This window comes from Blennius ocellaris (assembly GCF_963422515.1).
Source record: "Blennius ocellaris genome assembly, chromosome: 12".
NCBI classification, from domain to species: Eukaryota; Metazoa; Chordata; class Actinopteri; order Blenniiformes; family Blenniidae; genus Blennius; species Blennius ocellaris.
The window spans coordinates 23,757,880-23,780,782 of record NC_137661.1 but is presented as its reverse complement, the minus strand read 5'-3'; the positions used below and the strand labels follow the sequence as shown (position 1 = coordinate 23,780,782).

At 39.9% G+C, this 22,903-nt stretch overlaps 1 protein-coding gene across 1 annotated transcript in view; it reads right to left on the bottom strand.

The window, feature by feature from the left end:
• Positions 1-465: 465 nt before the first annotated feature.
• Positions 466-22,903, bottom strand: part of LOC308137748 (BMP/retinoic acid-inducible neural-specific protein 3-like) — a gene marked incomplete at both ends in the record, with an annotated part of 42,004 nt that continues 19,566 nt past the window's right edge. Inside the window, 5 exons of the mRNA XM_080506557.1 lie at positions 466-1,236; positions 2,127-2,469; positions 11,013-11,235; positions 15,583-15,819; positions 16,083-16,188. Of these exons, the coding sequence (XP_080362683.1) occupies positions 466-1,236; positions 2,127-2,469; positions 11,013-11,235; positions 15,583-15,819; positions 16,083-16,188 (1,680 nt within the window). The remainder of the gene's footprint in view (positions 1,237-2,126; positions 2,470-11,012; positions 11,236-15,582; positions 15,820-16,082; positions 16,189-22,903) is intronic.

Genomic DNA, 22,903 nt, shown 5'->3' with positions numbered 1-22,903 from the left:
GGAACATATAAAAATTACAAACGAACAGACTGTACCTTTTTTTTACCCCCATAAAATGTCCATTCATTTGGCATTGGTACTTACAAGTATAAATGAGCAGTCATATTGAAACAGGGTGACTCAGTGTTATGTAGCTGGATCTGTACTTCTACCTTAAGATTGTTTTGACAGTTTGCTGTGGAGAAATTGTTGTGCAATTCCTCAAAAAAACCACTGGTCTGGCCCATTTTTTATTATATAGCACTGAAGGTAATTGGCACAAAAAAAAACGACAACAAAAAAAAAACAACCCCAACCAGATGAGTACATTCTTCAGCTGTCCACAGCTGGTTGTCTTGTGATTAACTACAGTCTGTTAATCCATAGAGACCAAGCACAAATGTAAGCGCCACAAAGGGCACAATTCATATGTCCAAGAATTGTCCTTGTGTTCATTTACAGTCCAGCACTCCCTTCGAGCAGCTGTTAACTGCACAGCTTGGTGGTCTCATAATCCACAGAATTGGGCAGACGTGAACTGAAGGCCTGTAAGGATGCATGGATGCGAACCACTTCGCTGGCGGTCAGTTTGAGTCTGTGCCTGAGAAGACAGGCAAAGAGGTCCAACCTCTGTTGACCCGGAGGGGAGAGCCGGTTCACCCGGTCCCGTATTTCCAAGAGCTGCAGCATGGCCGTGTCCTGTGAACCTTGGGTGTACGGATAATCCAGCTGCAGAATCAGGTCCCGGATTGCCTCCGGATCAAAGTGCATGCTGTAGCCAAACACTTGGATGCTGTTGATTTTCATGTAGCCCAAGTTCCGGGTGGGATCAGTTATTTCTAAAGGCTCGTAGTAAACACTGTCATTCACTCCGTCCTGAGTCTTTATTCTGCTCCGAAGGTAGATGTGGATCGTTTCGAAGAACGTCTTCCACTTGTTCCCTAATGTCAGAGTCCAGTTATAACATTCAAAGGGGAGGTCCAGCTTGGTGGCCTGCCAGTCAGGAAAGCCGTTCTCATTGGCGGGGATATACCAGCTTTCTGAGTGGCTCCCTCCAAAAGGGTTGATGTAGAGAGTAAGGACAGGCTCCAAGGTGCTATTCTTTGTAAGGCAGATCTGAAGGGATATTCCGAGCAGCATATGGACCATGTTGGACTTATACTTATTACTCTTTAGTGTCAATAGCATTCGTTTCCTCCATGACGGGTCAAACCAGCTGTTGAGTCGCATGTCATTGCTGATGAAGATCGCATGAACCTGTTGGATGGAAAAACACCATCATTTCTTTTGCCTAAAAAAACCCCCAGAAAGTCTTAATAAGATGGATTATTTGGTTGCATTGTTCTAAAGGTTTGCAATCAAGCAAATATGTTTAAAAGCAAGAGTGTGGTGGTCATTGTATGAGGTCTGCAATTGGGCAATGATACAGGGAAACTGAGAGGGACTGAGTGTGGGTCAAAATGTCCTTTTCTTCGTAGCGAAATGTTTTAAATTTAAATTAATTAATTAATTTCCAAACATAGAACAGAAATAAAACAAGAAACAAACAAAACAAAAAAAAGTCACTCATTCAAATGAGTAATTCAGAGATCAGTTGACACACACTGTGTTACATGTTCAAAAAGGGGGGAGGCAGAACTTTTTTTAATCCTACCCCATTATATTGTTTTATCGTTACAAATCACACACAATAATATATTTTTATTAAATAATTTCTTTAATTTTTCTCAATTTGTGTCAATATCAACGTCTATCCTACACCCAGATAACAAAGAGTGGCAATTTATAGAGATTGTAACCCCTCCACCAATACATAGTGCAATACCAGTGCATCACAATAATTTAATACATTTACGTTTTATAAACTTCACTGTATCATTAGTCGCAAAGGTAAAACTCTCAGTTTAGTTTAAATAGCTCTATATGACTACCAATGTTGTGGCAATGCAACCAAAGCTTGGCACATTTGTCATCCTTTTTCCAAACATTGGAACAGGTTAAAACTTGAAATGGCGACTAAAACACACACATTTCATAACAGGAAATGATGCTGAATTACTCCACTGCATGGTGTTCCTGCTGTGACTGACAGTTTAACCTGCAGCTATCATCTCGTGATTGATCAGAGGCTACACAGATTTAAATACCTCGAGCCTGCGGTCGGCTCTCTGCAGCAGGTAGCCCAGCTCCAAATCCTGGAGATCTGTCTCGAATCCAAGGTAGTTTTCCGTCGAGTCTGCCACCATCGGCCTGCAGGCTCCTTGCAAGAGCGCAAAACCAGGGTTGCAGCTCCCGCAGCGGGTGTGGTTGTCCGGCGCACAGGCCGCACAGGCCGAACCTTCGCCAACGGTGCAGGGTGGAGGCAGCTGACAGGGGCTGTGCTCGTATCGGCAGCTGCAGCTGTGGAGCTCCTCTGAGAATGCGCCGAGCTGGTTGTTCTCCGAGCAATACAGCAGAGACTGGAAGTGACTCAGCCAGTATGACTGAGGCCTGCAACGAAACGGGAAAGAGAAGAGGGAAGCAAGTGGGGAATAGTTAATGAGCAGGTTTTTAAAGATGTGCCGGTTTAATAGGGAAACACTTTATTGAGCCTTGGACACCTGTCTGGGTCGGCAGACAGCTTGCTTGTTAAAAATATAAGACACGCTGTGAGATCATTTCAGCGAACATGGTTTATGCCATTTGTGTGTCACAAAACCTGTGTTTAAGCATTGTTAAAATTAAATTTAAAAACCACGTCGCTTCAAAATGTTATTTATTACCAAAGAGGTGATATTTGAAATCGAAAACGGCTGCCCTGCATGGATTTTATACATTGAGAGTCTTATTTCAAACAACTACTATTTCTTGGTTATCAACAAGGTTTCACAGTCTGAGAACATCATTAGAATTACTTGAAAGTAATTCCCTGAGCTCATGTAGTCACTCCAGCTTAAGATCGTGTGTGTGTGTGTGTGTGTGTGTGTGTGTGTGTGTGTGTGTGTGTGTGTGTGTGTGTGCGTGTGTGCGTGTGTGCGTGTGTGCGTGTGTGCGTGCGCGCGTGCGTGCGCGCGCGCGCGCGTGTGCGTGCGTGCGTGTGCTCTATTAAAGTTGGCTGCACATGATAAGAATATCAGCACAAGGAATGTTTAAAAAAACAAGTAAGTGAGTGATAGAAAAGAAACAGAGAATACAGGCTTTGATCAGTTTTTGACATAAATATTCGAAGTGAAACTGCAGCCGTAGGGTAACTTACTCGCAGACACACACATACAATTCCCTCATGTGGAATGCAGCTTGATTCCCGTCTGTAGCGCTTCCTCTACTGTGATCCCTTTATGCCTCTTATCCGCTTTGCTTACTAAGGAGAAGAAATGCGCAGCATATGCTTTTGGATTTTTTTTTTTTCAAGGGCAAAAAAAAAATCTTCTTTGATGAGGGTGTATTGAGGTTAAAAAAAAATGTATGGTAATCTTAAAATGTTTGCTGGATTACATTCGGGGCATTTTCCACTATATCACAATCTCATTGTGTGCACGGCGGTGGGGAACCGAGCTTAAGTTCACAAAATCTTTCATTTGAATATCAAAAACCCTCTAATGGAAAAAAGCGGTCATGGGAAATGAACCAAAAGGCACGCTTCCTTTCCATCACTCGCTACCTGTGGGTAAAGCGTTTCACCTCCAGCATCTTCAGCAGAGCGAAGCGGTCGCCAAGACAAGACTGCAGTGTTCGCTTCCCGGTGTGATTTCGTATAGTCCCGCTGCTCTCCACCACTCTCCCTCTGAACCACTGCTGTAAATCTGTGTCTTCTCACTACCGGATTGCAAGGAGCAGAAAGTTTTGAAAATAATAAAGTAAATATAGAGGTGTGGATTCTGATAAAAAAGAAAGAAAGAAGAACGACACCCTTGAGTTGTTAATCAAGTTGTTGTTGGATCTGGAACCCGAGTGTGGGGCTTATTGATAAAAGCAAATTTGATCAATAAGCCCCACGAAATCCAGAAATCCACGATGAGAAACTTTCTGGAGAATGAGCAGGCTTGAGGAAATACGCTGTGAAGACCATGGTCAGATTCTGTTGGAGAGTTGGGGCGATTTTTGCCTTTTGTGTGACTCTTTCCCCGTTTCACAAGCAGACGACGGCAGTGTGAACGTAATTTACTGATTGGTCACGACACCTGCTGGATGATTGGTTGTGGTGTCTTTATCACTGGCACACAGCAGGAAGGGGAGGAGGATGAGGGGGATGAGGAAGAGGAGAAAGAAAAGGATGAGTAGGAGGAGGTAGGAGAGGAGGAAAAGCAGAAAGAGGAAGGGGAAAGAGGAGGAGGTGGAAGAGGAGTAGAATCACAAGGAAGATGAACTGTTGCCAGCTGCTTTGCATCTCAGTGGCAACATACATTTTCTCCACATTGTGTCTCTTAGATACTTTAGGTTTTATTCAAAGTCTAAAGGATGAACTGCTCCCTTTGTTTAACTTGTCTACTTTTAACATTATCAGTAAGTTCCAAGATAAAAATGAAGCAGTGTCAGATTCACCCTGAAATAAGTTTCCATTTGTAAATAATACACTATTTCAAAAAAATATAAAATAAAAGAAAAAGAAAAAAAATCAATATATATATTATCGAAGTTTTCTTCTTCTATGTGTTCGTAAAATTACGTTTGTCTGCCAGCATTTGTCTTCAGACCATCAGGGGTCTACAGCGTTCCACAAAGGTTAACTGTTTCTTCTGGGAAACAGTTATAGCTGATACACACAATGCACGATTTGTAAATGCAAATGGGTGTACCGACTTTGTGGTCCATGTATCCCTAACTTCCGATTAGTTATCCCTACCTTCGAGGAAAGGAATCAAATCTATCCCAATTTTTCTGTAATTAAAGCTATGTATTAAGCAGCACACAAGCAAATACATCAAATAACTGCATTTTAATATTTAATATTGAAACTCTCAAAACAGCAGACAAGACAAAACATCATTGAGGTGTCCTCAAAAGTTCTTATCTTGAAAGTCATTGTGACTATTTGAAGTCTGCAACAATCACATTTAATACACTCATGGTTTTACCTCCTGTCATTACTTTTTTTTCTGTGTTCATGACAATTGCATTAAAGCCCATCTTTAAAGAGCATTTTAACAAAATCAATACCAATTTTACTTCAATTCTCTCTTTATCCATTTTTGAATTCAAACATTTTCTTTTCAAAGGAAGACGACATGCTACGATGAAGCCATTTCTCATTGTGTGACTTAAAAAAAAAAGAAAAGCTACTCGCTTGTGTAAAAGGAAGCACAGTTTGCAACATGACTGTAGGGATTTGCTCCATTTAAGTCAGAAAAAGAACCTTACCAAGGTTCAGAAAAAACATAACGTTGAGCGATAATGCCCCCAATCCATTGTTCTAGCTCACATGAAAGGGGTGGTGGGTAGTGTCAAGCACAAAGGTTTGGAGCAGTCCAGAAAACTTGTGCCTGCAGTAAGTTTCCCCAGTACTGCCTTGAGGTCGGCGTCACGATACGTCTCAAATCAACAGGAGTATATTTGGCGGGCTTAAGGTGCAGCAATTTAAAGCGTTATCACAAGCAATTGTAACTGTTGCCCTTGGAAGTTAATTGTATTGCATTTTTGTTTATATTTCAATATCTTCCGGATAAAAATTCACACTCACTACTTTTAAATCCATAATTGAATTTGTATGTAACATTGCAATAATTCATTGTTCAACATTTTATTTGATTCCCAGTCTATAATGGCACAATATTTCTCATGCTATAGTTGTCTAAAATGTAAAAAATTAAGTATTGGCAGGACTAATTTATTTTACGAGACTGTATATTAATAACAAGACAACGTGAATGCTGGGAACAATTTTGATATCACTTGACAATCTTTGAATTGGAAGTAAGATTCTAGATGTTTGCCATGTGTGTACACAGCTGACATGCACAGTGGTTAACACACTATGCAGTATGACTCTTGTGTCCCGTCTCCAAGCATGCAACAGGAAACTTCTAAAAGACATATTTATGGAAGAATGCAAGAACTGCAAATACAAAAACAGTTCAAATAGGGGTAGTTTCTGCAGATGAATTGCCATCAATGTTGATTATAAATACATATACTTTAAAAAGAATTGACTTGCAACTATTGTTTATCATAATTACTTATTAAACAGCATCCAGCATTCAATACTAGCAAAATCTCCGATGCAATTTGCAAATGACTATGTGGAAATCACTGTAATAATCATTACCGTCTTCGGTTTGATTACAAAGTTAACCATGTTTTTGAAGAGCCATATTGTCTCTTTACGAATAAATCTAATAATATGATATAATAATAAGAAAGACAAAGCAAGAGATATTTTCATATAGTTTGATGATTTCTGAATTACTGTTTGATGTAGCCTCTGTAATTAGCACTCGGCACACTGAGTGGTGCCTTTCCATTGGACCAAAAGCCAATTAAAGCATTTTTAATAATGGGCAATAACCTTTAACTGATTGCCTGTTAAAGATAAAATATCTATTGTCCAAGGTGCAGTTAACTATCGATTTACTCGTTATTAACCACTGCTATAAAGTGTTATCATGCTATTATTGACATTTTTTTCCTCAGAGAAGTCAACTAGTCAGTCAGTACTAAAGCGGGCAGCAAAAAAGTAATCGATATGAAGGATGTGACAGAAGAAAAGGCCAAACGTATGAAGTGCACCAATTATACTTTTAACACCCCCCCCCTCGCCCCCACACCCAATAGATGTGATTAAAACAGAGAGGTTGTCGGGACAAAATTGGTAAAATCTATAGAATACCTTGAAAGGGCCATTAAAGAGCTATTCAACACCTTTAAAGCCTAATCTTAATTGCACTCTATAAGTTGTCAGAGAAAGATGAGAGGACTTCTCCAGCTCAGCGCTCACAACTTTGATGTAGGTGTGAAGAGAACATAAAAAAAAAAAACGGCACCTTTTTCTGAGAGACTATGCATAAGAAAGGCATTTTCTAAGCTGATTAAAGCAGGACTGAAAACATCACTGGAATGACAATGTGCATCATTATGCCTAATAGCAAAAGTTTCAGCACAGAGTGTTACTGTGCTGTCTTATCATTACCCGCCAAACAAAAGCTGAGCTGAGAGCCGTCTCGACTGTTCATAATTGTCAGCGTGGCTGAAAAAGTAGCCCCCGGGATGCAGAATCCATTGCGCATCTCTCATCTATCTGAAGTACCACGAACAGGATGTTAAAGAGAGGGTGAAGGTTTTTTTTTTTTTTTCTTCTTCTTCTCAAGAGCTTCCGCTTTTCTCTTGTAGGCAAACGCCGCATTCCCAATATCTTTCCTTTGGAGATTCCTTATGATGAGAGAAAACAAAGCAGAAAGCTCCACGGCTGATGTGGCGGCAGTAAAATGGATAAACACGGCCCGGATGGAGGTGATGACGCTCTCTGGGACGAGAGTAGGACCAGTCGCCGCATAGATCAGCGATTAATGTATTTTTTGTCAAAGGGAAGAGAATAAGAACAACGGGGGGGTTTCAGAGACACAGAATGTATAACGAAGGTATAACAGAAAAAAAGACGAGGGACATTAAACAGAGTGCGCTGTATAGATTAATCTGACACGTGATTTATGCGCCGTTGCCGCCATTACTGCTGCCGCGAGTGCCGTGTGACTGACAGTGACGGTGGGATTCATAACCTTTGCAAAGCACCCTTTTTGGAGGATAAAGATATCCAGAGGTAATCTTTTATTTGGTCTTTTCAAAAACTATGCGATCTGAAAGTGGTCTTCATCGGAAAATACATCAAACAACTGAAATGGCCAATCTATTGATTGGTATGATGGAAAAAAAAAAAGATCTGCAAAGGCTTGCACTGTGTTTACACGACGTATTCAAGTGAAAATTGAAAGCTTTCACAATGTTTTGGGTGTCGATTAAAAATGCTCCCACTCGAGGGGAAAACTCAGCTTTTTCAAATCGCACTGACTCCTTTGCTTTTCTGAAACGCTGCTACTGTGCATGGCAACCATGGTCATGGCAAATCATTCCTCTGCACGTGAGCAAGTGGATGGATAATGGTGGTCTGTCCATAGGACATGTCTGTGTACTCACCGTTGTTAATGTTTATGGCAAGTTGTTCTCTTTTTGCATGTGTGTGGTTTTATTACAACGACCAACAAGCTCCCACTCGGTGCCCTACATGAAAACGACATCGTTTTCAATGGTTCTCCACATTAACAGATGTCGCTTTCAACATGTTGCCGTGCAAACGTGAAACTTTTCTCTAACGGAAACAGAAAGGATGCATTTTCAAGCAGTTGGTCAAAAATGTTTCTTTTTTTTCTGTAACTATGCAAACAGACAACATAGGGAGATATTTGAAATACCAACAACATTATGAGAATTAAATATTGGGATACTCAAAATATGATATATATAAAAACATAAGCAATGAACTCGACTGCAACCAGATCAAAACTCTAAACTGTTACCTCCAGGGAGTTTTAGTATTGTAAAATCTGTTGATTTAATGCACTTCCTAGCCTTTCAGAAGGACATTTAATCCACATAGTCACAGAGTTTGAGCCAGGTTGTTCCCTCAGACCCTTGGCTAACGGTTTCAAAATGTCACACCGGGACCTTTAGTGAGGCTGCAAGATTCAAGGGCTTCCCGAGTGCAACTGCAAATGTTAAAACATTTAAATAAAACTTAAGACAGACTTCTTCGAAGTAAACGAGCTATTTCAGTGCTTTATTTGTCCTAGTAACTTTTAATCATTTAATGCTTTAGTCTATATTTGCCCAGAAAATTGACTTTTGCTGTTGTATAAGACCAGCTTTGCATGGCCATTTTCATTTATAACATTTTAATAATTTATTTGTATTACTGTTATTGCAACTAATTTTAATATATTTATTCTTATTGAGCCTTTTTTTTTAATGCTTTTTATTCTTGTCTCGTACTTACTGTTTTCTCAGCTAGAGTATTTTTTCCCCCTAATCACCTTCTGTCTGTTAAGCACCTTGAATTATTTATATAATACATTTCACCTCGGTTAATACACAGACTGATTAATGTATAGAAAGTCAGCAGTGTGAGCCCTCAGTTTTTCTCTTTTCATGAGTGCGTGTTGTTTTTTCTTGCATTTAGTGTGTACTTCCTTTTTGAGTTGGTTTCCACTCCAATTTCTGCTGCCACCTGTTCTTCGTTCATTATTCAGCCACTCATGTATTTAAAGTCCTGCTTTCTACCTCCATGCTGCCAGATTGTCTCCGTTTTTGTTAAGGGGGGGGTGGGGGGGGTTGTCACTTGAGCTTTGCAGCCTTTCTTTTCCTCCTCATATTTGACCTTGAAACACTTTTCTGCGATTCTGCTGCTGCCAGACTCTCTTTTAAGTGTCTGCTCTGTGGGTAAAGAGCAATGATTTGACAATTGAATCTACTTTTCTCTGTGATGGCTCCCTTTGAGTCCACTTCCTGAGTAACAACTGTCACACACAGTAGTTATATCTATAAAATGTAAGACATAAAGTTACTGTGAGTGTTTGTTTGTGCATTCATTCTCCGTGAATGGTTTTTAGAACATTGAACGACCTCTTGCAGGTGAAGAAGCAGGAAACATTTGGGGTCAGGTAGATGCTTTTTTTCAGCATTCGTTCATTCCAAAACAAAACTGGATTCGGATTAAAGGCTAAACACTATTTTCTTTTTCTGCTGATGAATCTAAAAAAAACTCCCCAACTCACTCACTCAGAGAAACTAAGACAAACCTGTTGGTTATTCTGAGAAATACTGCAATGAAATAATACAGATGAGAGAACAAATCTATAATTCAGTGTTGAAATCGATTGTAGCACAGAGACTTCAGTAAAAAAAGAACCCAATATTTTTAGTTTAACCTCCACAAAGAGTGTAAAATCGCTGTGTAACGATCTATTAACTTGATTGGCTGACTTGAAATGGAGCCACAAATTGGGAAATTATTATTATTATTTTTTTGTTCTCCTTCCAACTCAAATTCAGACTTATCAAATTGTGGCATTTCATAACAACTCTTTTTTTTATTTTTATTGCAGCCATAAACCTCGGTGTGGAGACATTTCAGGAGATTTCATGGGAGATCAAGTCCAGTGAAATCAAATGAGGATTTTATGATTCCATTAAAATTGGATGAAGTGTTTGATTGAGTTATTGATTGAAACATAGATTTGTGGACTCCTGTTGAAGATCACCGTCGGAGCAGGTAGTAGAAAGAATTCCGGGTGAAAAACGATTTGTTGATGAAAGCCCACTTCAACTTTTATCATTTAAAAGAAGTAACTATAAAATTACTTCTTTAGTGTCAATATTATATAGGTGAATTGCAAATACCTGAACTGAAGATGCTCAGTTGCATGGTTCTCTATATTAGCGTAACCTTTGAAATACAAAGAACCATCCCATTGTGTGAATCTATGTATTAACTTAACCTTTATGCTTTTCTCCTGTGGGATAAGCAACAGACTCTGAGGGGAGAAGAGGCCAAAAATAAACCTATTAAAGGTTATATAAAATGTCATGAAAGTGCCACAATCAGATAAAGGGATTCAAAGTTCTTAATTAGGATTTAAACATATGAAAGCTATCAAAATTGTCAATAATCGTTGAGTTATACCCCCCCAAAAAAACAAAAACGAATAAATATATTCCGCAAAGCAATGTAGACTACTACCCGAACCAGATTTGACTCACACCCAGTAATCTGTCTTAGTCCTATCTTTTTCTCTTTTTTTTAATCCCCAACCCCAACTAGAACACCAACAAATCTATGAACTGTGTGCCTGGTTCTACACAAATATCTCCACCTCCGAGCCTTGTTCTGCAGATTTCTTCCTCTTCAAACAAAAATCTTTTCATTCCCACCGTCTCCTCTGCTTGCTCGTGTGAGATTGCCGATATATTTTTTGCTATGAAACCGCGCTGAAATGTCTGCGTGGGTGCTATTAAAATAAAAAATAAAAATCGCATTGAATTGAATTAAAAAAGTGTAGTTGCTTGCTCACCGTTCTCTGGGTATGCGGACTTGGGGTTGTCTGTGACACCTTTTACTGAGGCTGAAGAGCTTGAAGATGACTCTCTGGGCTCGTCTGGAGAGGAGCCGCATGCTGTTCTCCAGCTGTTCGTAGCGCCACTGAAACAGGCTGTCCTGGGACCACAAGTGTTGTATAGTGGACACATTGAGGAAATAGTTCTGAGGCAGCCTCCCATAGAAGGCCTTGAATTCGTCTGTAAACCACACAGAAAACACATGGATGAAGTCGGGCAGTCGAGACAGACCTTCGAGAGGCGATCGAGGAGAAACTCTGGGAGGAGCGGTGTGAAACGCTGATTGATTCAAGTACAAAGTTGAGCATTGCACCTATCTCACGGAGGTTAAGCTCTCTCAAAATCGAAATGATTATATATAGCTTATAACTCATGCAGTGCTTTTCAACTTCGTGAGCAGTCCCAAAGTGCTTTACATCATTAATCACAGTCACCCATTCGCACAGACCCGTCCCCAGGCAGCTGACAATCCTTTGGAAGCAAGGTCTACGTCATGCACCTTGCATGTGTTACGTGTTCGTAAATTCTGCCGTTTCGCTGTCCTATTGGAACAATTCTTTGGGTCAGTGCTCGTTACTGATAAAATAAAGCTTTTACTACAATAGTTGTGTTGTTATCTACGAGGCCACTCTCCTCTCTGGAGGTACCCTTTATTCCTTTACCTTGCATGCCCCATGTTTAATTGAAAAGCGTCAAGAGCCCCATCTCATGCTGTTTGAATAAGATAAATCCTTAAGTGTGTCGATATGGAAAACCACAAATGAAGAATGGCTTCTTGATAAAGTTTAATAAGATCCCCCCCTTTTTTTATATATATATATAAGAGCTGGACCTCTCAGATAATCTTAAGTGCCTTTGTGAAATATCAAGTCGCAAAGTGAAAAATTATAGAATTATATTTTGTAAATAACTGTATTAATTTCATAATTATAATTTTTGTATTGTTTAGTACTTATCATACCAAATGTATGTATTTATTTATTTACTTTTGCTTTGTCAATACTGTACTGCCCAAATGTTACTGTGTTGTGGTTTGCATTGTTGTTTATGTTTTATCCTGAAAAAGCAATGGTGGAAAAAAAACAAAAACAAAGCATCAGCATGCTCTTGGAATGTCAAGAAGGATTGTTAGCAGCAAATAGCTACTTCGCTTTAAATTCCCCTTAACCTGAGCATTAATTCGAAGCTGGTTGAAACACACAACAAACAACATTCAATTATGGTCTCATGCACATGCAAACTAATCTAATGTAACTATGAGGCACTAAAACGGCAAGGAGAGGCACATTCTGTGGAAAATGCATTAGGAGAGAAATAAATTCTTGCTTCACCCAATAATGTATTAAAGCGACTGAAGTTGTTTGCAAATGCCCTATAAGAAGGAAGTTTAAACATTGTCATTAACTAACGTCGCCTGCCAATAACATATTAGTTTGAGGATGGCTTGATGAAATAAATCAGCTATTATTGTTTTAATATTTTGTCAATAATTAACAAGCTATTGCATTATTGGTGTGATGGCTTGTTTACCTATCCAGGGTGCATCCCTGAACACTTTAAAGCAGTATAGAAGTTGGATTACAATGTTGGCTGCATCGTGCATCATGGAAACACCATTACACAAAATCAATTGAAAATGTCATTACTGCAGCCAACAATTTAAACACAATTTAAAATTGCCAACACTATTAGGGTATTGACAATTGTACCTTACTGGTTGCTGCACCCGTTGACTGTTGAACATAACCAGACCGTTTAAGAGGTTAAAGAACAAAACTGTGTCACACAAAGTTGAATGCATATGCAACACAGAGGTCAGAGCAGAAAGCTGCACAGTTTGTCCTGGAGACATTTTGAAGCACTTCATTAACACAGGTGTGGGCTGCCACAGCTGTTATCTAAAATAATTTAATATAGCAATAGGCTTTATCAGAAAATGAAAAAAAAAAAAAAAAACCTGCATTTAATCATGTGGTTTGACATTGGATTTTGTAGTGACAAATCCCCACACTCTGTGCAGCGCGTTGTAGAGGAGGTAGAATTAGGAAGGACAAGAGTGTCTCCGGATTGAGGATGAACTACATCTGAAAGAACTCTCCTGATTGCCCCACCTTGTATTTCCCAGATTCTCCCCGCTGACTGCTCTACAGGAGAGAGGAATTTGTCAGTTTGGTGCCTTGACTCCATCCTGCAAACAGGATTTTTTATAGCTGTGGGACATTACCACTGCTGCTCACGACGACATGATTCACTCATTTCAATATATTTTTGCAATGTGTTCTACTGTACATTTTATATCTTGGTTTGAATAAAACTTTGACAATAAGTCCCTGTTTACACAGCAGCGATTCATGTGGAAAAAGTATAATTGACCAAGTCAAAATATTCATTTTATTATAAGAGCTCAATGGCAGCATCCACTATTTCTTTGAATTCTTCTATATTCTTAAAATCTTGCACAAACAACACCGATGTCCAGCACCACTTTTATGAATTTATTAGTTGGTGTTAAAAAAAAAAAAAAAGTTATTAAATATGGCCTTTTGAACAGGAAATGGACAGGATAGTTACTTTGTTAATTCCCACCTCTGGCTAGAATAAGCTTCAACTAAAGTGTGACATTATGACAGCGATCATTGTCAAGGCCACAAACAAGGTATCACCACTACCAGAGGGCTTAAATTGTGATCGAGACAATTTGCCACGAGGATTTTTTTTAATTATGGGAACTATTTTAATGGAAAAGGCAAATTGTGTCCCTCTTGGTTCTTGAGCTGCAGGACAAACACAACATGTTTCACAATTTAACCCAATCTGATTAATCACAGACAAAGTGTGCTATGCAGAGAAGGCTGGGTAAAATGTACCTTGCCCTCGAATCTTTCTTGACCTTCCATAAGAATGTGAAACTTTTTTTTTTTTAATGTTTTTTCCTTGATTCAGGACTTTATGTTATAATCCAGCTGTGGCTCAGTTGGTAAAGCTCAATTGCAGGGTTGCAGGTTATGTCCCCGACATCCACCTGTCCATGTGTCAAATGTCCTTGCACCAGACACTACTCTGGAAATTGGGAGGTATTTGGGCTGCAAATCGATTTTAGGTACTGAGATCACTGTTGAAGTTGAATCCATCGAGCATTCTTTCTTTATGTTATGAACAACCTACTCACCTTTTTAATTTGTAGTAATGGGAAATTCCTCTGTTGATAGGCTTGCTTTTAGTAATGATATCCAATTTACAAGTCTCTTGTGCATTGTGTTATATGTGGCAGTATTAGTAGTTTGGAGAAAGGGTGAGCAAGATGCTTGTGTGATGTGTGTTTGTTGTGTATGCTTTGGACTCCTACTGCTATGCTTCTTTTGGCCCATAGACTATTAGACAATTTCAATCATTTAGATTTTGACTTTTTAACATCTACACATTGCTGATTTGAAATGAATTTCACAGTTTAATAGAAATAAAGTCATCCTCAGAGTCCTTGACCACTTAGTCATCTTGTCACCAATTCCACAGTGGTAAAAAAAAAACAAACTCCTGGCTTCTTGTTGAAGCAGCACATTTATCTTGGCCCTGTAATGGATGGGTGCAGCACAGGTAACGACACAAGAGCAAAGTACAATCATCCCAATGATGTGATTCAAATCAGGCTAAAAATAGGTTCAAGTCAGGCTCAAAGCTATACAATGCACGCATGACTTGACACCACAGTTCATATGAGCCGAGTGTATCCATCAAAGTTAGCAATAGGAGTCACTTTTCCTCATCGTCTCTCCGAGGCAGCGGATGAACCTTCTGGCGTCTTCTTACGGCGATAAAACGGCGGGTTAGAAGTCTGTGATATCGCTCACTGAAGGACAAGTTTACGACACTTGAGGTGTGTCTGTATTCTGGGCACGCTTCTGGCCTTGCTTCACGGCCGGCTATTAAAACATAAACTTTGAAAGTAATTGCACTTACGGATATTTCAGGCAAATCTGAAGAGTAGGAAAAAAAAAAAAAAATGGACATCCATTTTGATTTCACCTGAGTAATAATCGCCAAGGCAGGGTGACCGAGCACAGCAATAATAACCAAACATTATGCTAAGAGCTTCCATTCAAACTCTGTTTCCCCGGTGATATGAAAAGCTGGACTGGAAATTAATGGGTTTTTATAGCTGATTAATCTGCTCCAGACATATTGTAAACTACCTGAGCTGAGCGCTGTTGATTTTTTTTTTTTTTCTTCCTGTTTTTTTTTCATGTGGTCATGCTGCGTTGTTAATTTGCAATATGCAGATAGTGTGCCAAGATCCAGGATTCTCAACTCGCTATCACAGTTCAACCATAAATCATGGAATAGGGAGGGACATGCATATAGGGTTCTCACTCAGATTTAATAGTGCAGATAAAACACTCAAATTCATCCCCACCTCCCATCATATAAATGATTTATATTAAAAAATCCAAGCTTTTCTTGCATTTAAGATGAGCCTTGTGATGAGAAGGGGAAGCAGAAATGTATTATTTTTCATGGGCGTTTCCTTACCTGATTCTTCAAATTCTTTATAGAGCAACCCCCATGTCTCTGTGATCCTGTCCAGGCTCTCCTCCATGGCTTGGATGTCCATATAGGGACAGTTGCACTCTGGGAACTTTGGGTCGCAGCTGCACCAGCAGTCATTTCCGTGGCACACAAAGTCACCCTCTCCATTGCAGGCAATGTAGCTGAGAGCAGCCTGCACAAAACTTTCTCTCAAGTAGTCTGGAAGGATCACTTGCAAGCCTGTAAAACCAACCTGGGTTTAGTGCTGCCATCAATGTGTGAACTTGGGGGAGTGACAGTGAAAGTGTAGTGGCAACATAGCACTGGCTGAGCTTATAAATTACTCAATAAAATCTATAAATCTGTATATTTGGATTCCAAAGAGTTACTGCTGTTTGCTTCATGTGCTTAAATTTTGCAGGCGGAGGCTTGATCCTCCACCCCCCAAAAAAAAGAAAGTTCTAACGACTGTCACAAAAAGTGAAAAAGAAAAAGACACAAACCTTGCAGTTGAACTTTATTTTCGGGGCTTTGAACCAGCACAGAGCTGACAGAGTCTAGGTTGTCATAATTGCTGCATCCAAGAGGACCTGTGCGGGTCTCCGTCACCTGCACAATAAAAGAAACAGCTTATTTATACATTTCACTCTAATTTCACTCAGTTAAATTAGGGCCCTTTACACAACAGGTATTCCTTAAAATCTAATGCAAAAGTGAATTCCGAAAAACCCCAATCAGACATTGAATTATGACCACTTAAAGCAGCGGTCAATAACACAGGTTATCATGGAACATTTTAGTAGGTGGGACACATTAAGTCAGAGAGTGAACCTTTTGTCCAAAAGAAAAATAGTTAAATGTGTGGAACTGAGCAAGTCTGACAAGAGCCATTTTGTTGGTTGTCACTGGACTCTAGTGTTCAGTATCTATCAGAAGTGTTGAAATAAATACAAATCTAGTAAACCAATGAATAGTGAAAGTCCCAACAATGGGTACATGAGCAGCAAAGCCTGATCGAGGGAGTATTTAAGCACGGACCCCAGTGTGTGCTGGGATATATTTAAACAGCTCCTCTGCCGTAAACCTTCCCATTGTTGTGTACATACAGTGCTGTGAAATCTGCCCTCCGTGTTTTCCCCATCTCCAAGGAGCCTGAGGAGTATTCAGGGTTCAAGATCTTTGCACATGGTCCTACAGTCATGACCCAGCCAGTGAGATTTTAGTCACTCGGCACAGAAAGTCATGTGGTTGGAAGTGTGTGTGTGTTGCTCACTGTAAAACACACAGGATGCACAATGTGAAGAAGACAAGCCAGAGGAAGTTACATGATGCTTTATTGGTTAGTGTTCTACAAGGGAAGTTTGTGTCCTGGCATCCATGTGGGGGTTACTTTGATATGTAACTCCTACATAAACTCTGCAACAGACCATGTCAGCCCTTTTATGTAGATAGCATTCCCATATGGAGGTGGGTTCTTTCAGCAGGATAATACGTCCTGACACAAAGCAATACCGGTTCAGGAATGGGTCAATGAACAAAACAACTACTTTGAAGTGTAAACTTGGCCTCCACATTACTCAGATCTTACTCCAATCGAGCATCGAGTGGGATGTGCTGCACATAATCCGATCCATGAAAAGCCCACATCACAACTTGTGAAATTCAAAGGGCCTGCTGCTAACATCTTGGTGCCAGATACCACAGCAGACCATCAGAGGTCTAGAGGAGTCCATGCCCCAACAGGACCTTTTGGCAGCAAAGAGGAACTTGCACAATACCAGGCAGGTGGCCATCATTTTGTGGATGATCTTCCTTTTTAAGCGAATGTCTCCCTAATCGATTGTACTTTTAAGTGTGAAGTAGAACAGAAAAACACAACACTTCTTGGCTTTGTAACAGAGTTTTGCTCCATATCTTTTTTTAAACCAGCTGCATTTTTTTCCTCTCTCCTTTTTTCTCTTTTGTCTCGCAACTGATTGAAGACGTTTCGATTGACCTTTGCCACAAAGCAGCTCCGACAAAGCACCTTTTTTACTTCATTTGCAAAATGAGATCTTATTTCTGGGCTCCGCTTTTTCTTGCTGCGACAGAGCAGGGCGCACCTGAGCTGTTGCCATTTTTCTCCCTTTGTGCTTGTGGCACACCATATTTTGTTCAGCGATTTGTCCTGGTCAGGCTTGTCAGAGGACAGTTGGTGCAAAGTGACAGATGGATGAGGCGAGACAATGAGGGTCAGTCGATCAGTAACACCATCATCGAGGGCTAAAGGGCTCGAGAGCTCATATGAACCTTGTGCTGCAGGGGAGTGAACACTCAATATGGGGCTCTTTAATCAAAAGTCTAATCCAGAGGACGGGGTTGAGAGCGAGAATAAATATCCTCCGTTGATGGGGAAAAAGGGAAATGAGGACAATTTCAGTGGAATTCTCCCGCTATAACATTTACATCGCATAAATCCTCTGTTTTCCTTATGGGGGATTTAATGCTGATATGAATGTGGGAAATGAGATACAACCCAAGGTTTCGAAAAACATGGATATTGTATCCATATAAGGAATTATTTGATATGCCATATGATATGCCATATGGCAAAACAATGACTGATGAGCACAGCATTCAATTTCCGCTTTGCAGAGCAGCTGCTATTCACTGTAGATACATCCTGGCATATTACAAAATACTTAATAGGACATTATTGGCCACCTGTATCTCAGCACATCACTGTATGTGGCAGAGCAGCAAAGGATTTGATTCTGTGGAAGATTTGTTTTGTATTTTCATGGATAATGACAATGTTAAAAGTCCAGGTTGTGCATGCAAATGATATTTCCCCAATGTGCTCAGTTCGACAAATAAACAAATGATGAGAAAGTAGAAAAATATTACACTTGTAGAAACATTTTTCATAGCAGCATGTAATCACCAGAACGCAGCGCACGCATTGTTGTATTGTATTACTGGAAAAAAGAAATGTCTATAGCCACTTATGTGAGCAGCAGTTTGACCCTTCAACAATTATGCTTTCATTTGTGTATCCATTAATGTAATCATATTGAAAACAAACTGCGTGCGTGTGCGCGCGCGTGTGTGTGTTACTCATAGCTACCAAATGAGCTTGGAAGGTAGTAATTAATCACTGTTTAAGTAGGCAAGCTGCAGTTGTAATCAGCTCTCAGTCTATTTATGTTGCAAAGTCTGCCTCAGCTTTTGACAAAGCTAGCAACAATTGAGTTGTTTAACATACTGGATCACGTTTGGTTTTTATTTTTATTTCAGCCCAATATTTCATAATGTATTGGGTTTTAAATTAAATTGTAATTTTAATGAATAGCCCTACTTGGAGCCAGTCATACTGGTAACACGTTCCTCTCATGTGACTACTTTTTTCAGTAACGAGTAATGCGTACTATTACAAACCAGTAATTAGATCAAAGTTACTTCCCCACGTCACTGTGCGTCACTCTTGCAGCGTCTTGCAGGAAGTTGTAAAGTAAGACGAGTTTCAAGTCTGTGAAGCCTTTTTATTACTGAATAGAACCGGCCCGCTCCTCCATTCTCCAAACTGCCTGACACACACACACACACAAGTAGTTTCCGCACGCTCACCTGACCCACTCCCTTCTCCACTCTCAGCCAATCGCAGGCCAACTCGCTCTAATGGTGTTTTCAGGTGGTGACAAAAGAGAATCAGAACTAACAAACATCGTCAATAAACCTCAACATTGCAACAATAACAGGAAGTTAAATGATATATTGGCAGGAAACCCCTCCTTTTTATCAATCAATCAATCAATGTTCCCTACACCTTGGTGAGATATAATATATTATGAGGATTTGGAATGATTCCGCAGCTTGTCGAGACTGTCTAATTTTGTCTAAATCCATCTTTTTATAGCGAATTATCGTCTCGGGTGTGCAATGCACAACTGACTTCAGTGTTTGTATTAGGCCCAGTAAAGAGCAACGTGGTTGGTCAATTGATTGGTCAAAAGATTCATGGCTGCCTAAAACCATGGTCCACTATGTTTATGTATGCTCTCATTTGACTCGGTAGGAGATGCCTCAAAAAACTTGAATCAGGTCTGAGTCCAAGTGCGTTCATCAGTTACCTTGACATGGCTGGCCACAATAATTCCACTATTCGCCCTCATGTTTGCTCTGGTTTGCTCTCTTTCACTCCTTTAAACAATCTCCTACTATAGATTGGATTTTCTATGCCAGCTACTAATTTTCTTGTTTGCAGTTTAGTGCTTGTAAATGTCTGCTTATCGGTTTGTTTGGCAAAATTGTTCTCGCAACTGGAAGCAGAACTGATGGCAGTAGAAATGTGCTGTAAAAACAACTAAACATTGAAAAAAAACAACAACATAAAAGCAGCCTTTAGTCTGATGTGTACATTATGTTTGCATGTTTTTTTTATTTTTATTTTTAGCAGCCCTATTACTTTACTTCTCTATTTGATATACTTTGTGCCACAACTATACAGCACAAACATAGTTAAGTGTGATTACAGGGGATTGTCTCGCTACTGTATGAAAACCCAGACAACGACTGATTCAGTTGTATTATTGTGTATGCTTTCAAAAAAAAAAGCCTTTCTCCGCTATAATAAGAGTGGAAATAAATCAAGAGACTGCCCATGAGATAAGAAAAGTATGAAAAAAAAAAAAGATCCTGCTGTTTCCTCGTTCAAGCCTGCCGCCTTGTTCATCACTGTGTGTAGACAGACTGGCAAATATGAGCTGAGTCAGGTGGGGATAGCGCCATCGATTCAGTCTAGGAAATTCTAAAATTGCAACAGAAATGCTCTTGTTCGCTCCCCAACAACTGGAGCCATTAGTCATTGTACAAACAAGCTGGTCCAATCACAGACTGCGCTCAGTGCCGTGACTTGTTCTTTCAAAAAAAAAAAAAAGTGAGTAACATGCTTTTCTTGCAAAATGAGCTTCAATTTCCTCCTCGCGTTGAAACAGCCGGGGAGGATGGACGTTGACTCACCAGCCCTCATTTCATTCGTTTCTCAAACTTTTCAATTTCACATTCATGCAAAAGAAGTGCTTAGTTGCATCTCTTCTGCTGCGGTTCGGGTCAACGCCCTGCGGAAATGAAGCACACGTGTGGAGGAATCCGTCGCGCCTTTGACTCTCTTTCCACCCCTGATGGGGGTGAGTCTCTCCCGTCTCTCCACACTTCCCACCTGTCAGTTACGCCTGATGACTACCTTTGGAGCATGAAAGCACACTCACTTGTCTTCTCGTCCTCTGTGTAGCAGGGGAAAAAAGAAAGAAAGAAAAAAAAAAACTAATTCCCAAGAATTGAAACAGACAAAAGCATCTGCCTCCGCAGCTCAGATGTGGCCACCTTTTAGATGTTAAAAAAAAAAAAAAAATTCTCAATCTACCCTGAACACAATATAGTGTGGGGACAGATCTTTGATATACGTACAGGGAGTCTAATTCATGCTCTACTACAGCAGAGAAAGTCGCACTTCTCAAGCTGTCTACCACTGTGTTCTGAGAAATGAAAAAGTCAGAAAGGAGGGTCATCCTTCCCTCTGTCACCCCATTAACCCCATGCTACCTGAAGGTGACAACCGGAGGCAGAAGCCTGTCACCAGCCATGTTTCACAAGACTCATTTATCTTCCCCTCACCATATGTGCTCATCATGGAGCTTCCTCCACACTGGCTCTGCTCGCGGCAGCTGCAGATCATATCTCATACCAAGAAGGCAGATAAAAAGGGTAATATTCTACCTGATTTCCATCGGTGGTAATTTAACAAGGAAATTGGTAACAATAAAAATTGTACCGACGATCACGTGAACCATCTTGAAATCGGTGACACATGAAGGGTGCACTTCTTGCTTAACCATTTTGTTTGGTTCTTTTTTGTTTTCGTTTTTACAATAAAAAATGTTCTGCATGGAAAGCTCATGGAAGCATTTCATAACAAGATTTGATCTCAAGATTCTGTTTCTACATAGAAGTATTTTCAGTCCAAGGTATGTAGTGGTGTAAAGGTGCATACGTTCTGTGGGTCACAAGATTTTGCATGATGAAGATTTGCATGATGAAGCATGGATTGCACAGTGATTTTACTTGATTGGAATCATGTTTTCACTCAGTTTACAATGAGATATATGTCAGGAAGGACTAAAATCCTTTGTTATATTTAAAATCTACCAACAAAAGTTTCCACCAATACTGAAAAACATATACAGTTAAGGATCAGAAGTGTCTACAAAATTGCCTCAATGCTAAATCGGTCCTTTGAGGATCCAAAAGGCTAATCTTGCAGAGCATTATTGAAAAACAATTCCTTATTACTGACAGAATACCAGAGACCCAGACCTGAACAGTAGACTGTAGCAGCACTAATTGTGCTGTTGATGCTTGCGAGCTATACTGCAGGCGTTGTGCATCCACAAAAACAAAGCGATGATTTGAAGCATTAAGTCATCAGTCTGTACGTGGTACCTGAACTACAATGAGTGAGATATCTTGGCTCCAGAATCTATATTCCAAAAGCACATGCTGAAATATTCCATCTGAACAAGTCTAATGATTTACAACCGAGAGGACAACGCACAAGCAGCACAGGATCATGCATCTGTGAATTCAGGCTGCATGCAGTAATGTGTGCTGTTCATATGAAGTGTGTGAGGGCTAATGCAATGCTACTTTTAGGTCTCACTTGATGATGCCAGTGCCAATGAGACGGGTAACTAGACAAAGGTATAAAGAAATTACCAAGAACAGTTTAACAAGTTCACTTGACTAAGACTACACAAAGACATATTCAAGTGAAAACGAAACATTTCAATAGGGCTTTGGATGACAACGTTGCTCGGGGCCACTGAGAAGGCAATTTTTTTGAAAACAGCCAAAGTGCTCTCACCCAGTCTCTGTGGAAACAGGAGAAAATCTAAGCGTTCTGAATCCTTGCCATTCACGCAGATGCACCAAAGCGGTAGTACATAATTCTTTTGTACATATGCGAGTGGACAGTAACAACAATGTTGGCCTCCAGTGTGTCATGACTCAGGGTTCAAAATCTCCAGAGACTTGGTAGTTTAATAGTTGTGTTATAGTAATCAACTTTGTCGTTTATAATACTGTTCATTTACTCTCCACTATTAATGTTTATAGTGTATTATATTACAGTATAATTCCCTGCATGCATGTGTGTGCGTGGTTTTAATACAGAAACAACCAACAGCGCTAACTCCTGGCCCATCATGCGAACTCCATTGTTTTCAGCATTTCTATTGTTTCTGTTCAAACGGACACTTTTTTCAAAGCACTCTGTATAAATACAAATCTT